General features: G+C 35.7%; 1 protein-coding gene across 4 annotated transcripts in view; it reads left to right on the forward strand.

The window, feature by feature from the left end:
* The window catches only part of LOC135566639 (uncharacterized), a 1,376-nt gene extending 1,009 nt beyond the window's left edge, over positions 1 to 367 (forward strand). Inside the window, exons 1-2 of one of the 4 annotated variants that reach the window (XM_065014307.1) lie at positions 1 to 74; positions 144 to 367. The exon at positions 1 to 74 is cut by the window's left edge and continues 1,009 nt beyond it. In XM_065014307.1, the coding sequence (XP_064870379.1) occupies positions 1 to 6 (6 nt within the window). In that variant the 3' untranslated portion in view covers positions 7 to 74; positions 144 to 367. The remainder of the gene's footprint in view (positions 75 to 143) is intronic. The other 3 variants (XM_065014308.1, XM_065014306.1, XM_065014305.1) reach the window with 3 other exon arrangements.
* Positions 368 to 2,425: the final 2,058 nt, after the last annotated feature.

The raw sequence follows: 2,425 nt of genomic DNA on the forward strand, positions 1-2,425 counted from the left end.
AGATGAAGGGGTCTGTTGGCATCGTTCCTAAAGAGTACCTCATGGAGTTGTACGCCATTTAAAGGCCTGAGTAGGTATTAGATCATGCAACTCAGTCATGGGTGAAATAACTGTTGGATTGTTCCAGCAACACTAATGTGTAGTGTTTTTGTGTTCTGTTTCAGGGCATCTAAATCCAATCATCTTCCATGTGAGATGCATGGAAACAGACCATATCTGAAGAGGACACTGAACTAAGCAGCAAAGCCAACTGTCTGTAGCAAAATGAAAAATATCAGATGCATGTCGTGTCCATCTTGATCTCGCTAAGCGCTTTAAGGAGTTGTCTCGGCAGATTGAGTTCAGTAAACTGCTTTGGTTTCATTTATTATCGCCGCATTTCACCTTTTGATACAGAGTCTTTATATTGTGAACTGTCTAGAATGAATCTCTTATGGAGTCTTTATATTGTGAACTGTCTAGAATGACTCTCTTATGGAGTCTTTATATTGTGAACTGTCTAGAATGACTCTCTTATGGAGTCTTTATATTGTGAACTGTCTAGAATGACTCTCTTATGGAGTCTTTATATTGTGAACTGTCTAGAATGAATCTCTTATGGAGTCTTTATATTGTGAACTGTCTAGAATGACTCTCTTATGGAGTCTTTGTATTGTGAACTGTCTAGAATGAATCTCTTATGGAGTCTTTATATTGTGAACTGTCTAGAATGAATCTCTTATGGAGTCTTTATATTGTGAACTGTCTAGAATGAATCGCTTATGGAGTCTTTGTATTGTGAACTGTCTAGAATGAATCTCTTATGGAGTCTTTATATTGTGAACTGTCTAGAATGAATCTCTTATGGAGTCTTTATATTGTGAACTGTCTAGAATGAATCGCTTATGGAGTCTTTGTATTGTGAACTGTCTAGAATGAATCTCTTATGGAGTCTTTATATTGTGAACTGTCTAGAATGAATCGCTTATGGAGTCTTTATATTGTGAACTGTCTAGAATGAATCGCTTATGGAGTCTTTGTATTGTGAACTGTCTAGAATGAAACGCTTATGGAGTCTTTATATTGTGAACTGTCTAGAATGAATCGCTTATGGAGTCTTTGTATTGTGAACTGTCTAGAATGAATCGCTTGTGGAGTCTTTGTATTGTGAACTGTCTAGAATGAATCGCTTATGGAGTCTTTGTATTGTGAACTGTCTAGAATGAATCGCTTATGGAGTCTTTTGTATTGTGAACTGTCTAGAATGAATCGCTTATGGAGTCTTTATATTGTGAACTGTCTAGAATGAATCGCTTATGGAGTCTTTTGTATTGTGAACTGTCTAGAATGAATCGCTTATGGAGTCTTTATATTGTGAACTGTCTAGAATGAATCGCTTATGGAGTCTTTTGTATTGTGAACTGTCTAGAATGAATCGCTTATGGAGTCTTTTGTATTGTGAACTGTCTAGAATGAATCGCTTATGGAGTCTTTGTATTGTGAACTGTCTAGAATGAATCTCTTATGGAGTCTTTATATTGTGAACTGTCTAGAATGACTCTCTTATGGAGTCTTTATATTGTGAACTGTCTAGAATGACTCTCTTATGGAGTCTTTATATTGTGAACTGTCTAGAATGACTCTCTTATGGAGTCTTTATATTGTGAACTGTCTAGAATGAATCTCTTATGGAGTCTTTATATTGTGAACTGTCTAGAATGACTCTCTTATGGAGTCTTTGTATTGTGAACTGTCTAGAATGAATCTCTTATGGAGTCTTTATATTGTGAACTGTCTAGAATGAATCTCTTATGGAGTCTTTATATTGTGAACTGTCTAGAATGAATCGCTTATGGAGTCTTTGTATTGTGAACTGTCTAGAATGACTCTCTTATGGAGTCTTTATATTGTGAACTGTCTAGAATGAATCTCTTATGGAGTCTTTATATTGTGAACTGTCTAGAATGAATCGCTTATGGAGTCTTTGTATTGTGAACTGTCTAGAATGACTCTTATGGAGTCTTTATATTGTGAACTGTCTAGAATGAATCGCTTATGGAGTCTTTATATTGTGAACTGTCTAGAATGAATCGCTTATGGAGTCTTTGTATTGTGAACTGTCTAGAATGAAACGCTTATGGAGTCTTTATATTGTGAACTGTCTAGAATGAATCGCTTATGGAGTCTTTGTATTGTGAACTGTCTAGAATGAATCGCTTGTGGAGTCTTTGTATTGTGAACTGTCTAGAATGAATCGCTTATGGAGTCTTTGTATTGTGAACTGTCTAGAATGAATCGCTTATGGAGTCTTTGTATTGTGAACTGTCTAGAATGAATCGCTTATGGAGTCTTTGTATTGTGAACTGTCTAGAATGAATCGCTTATGGAGTCTTTTGTATTGTGAACTGTCTAGAATGAATCGCTTATGGAGTCTTTATATTGTGAA

Source organism: Oncorhynchus nerka, unplaced genomic scaffold (genome assembly GCF_034236695.1).
Source record: "Oncorhynchus nerka isolate Pitt River unplaced genomic scaffold, Oner_Uvic_2.0 unplaced_scaffold_3886, whole genome shotgun sequence".
NCBI lineage: Eukaryota > Metazoa > Chordata > Actinopteri > Salmoniformes > Salmonidae > Oncorhynchus > Oncorhynchus nerka.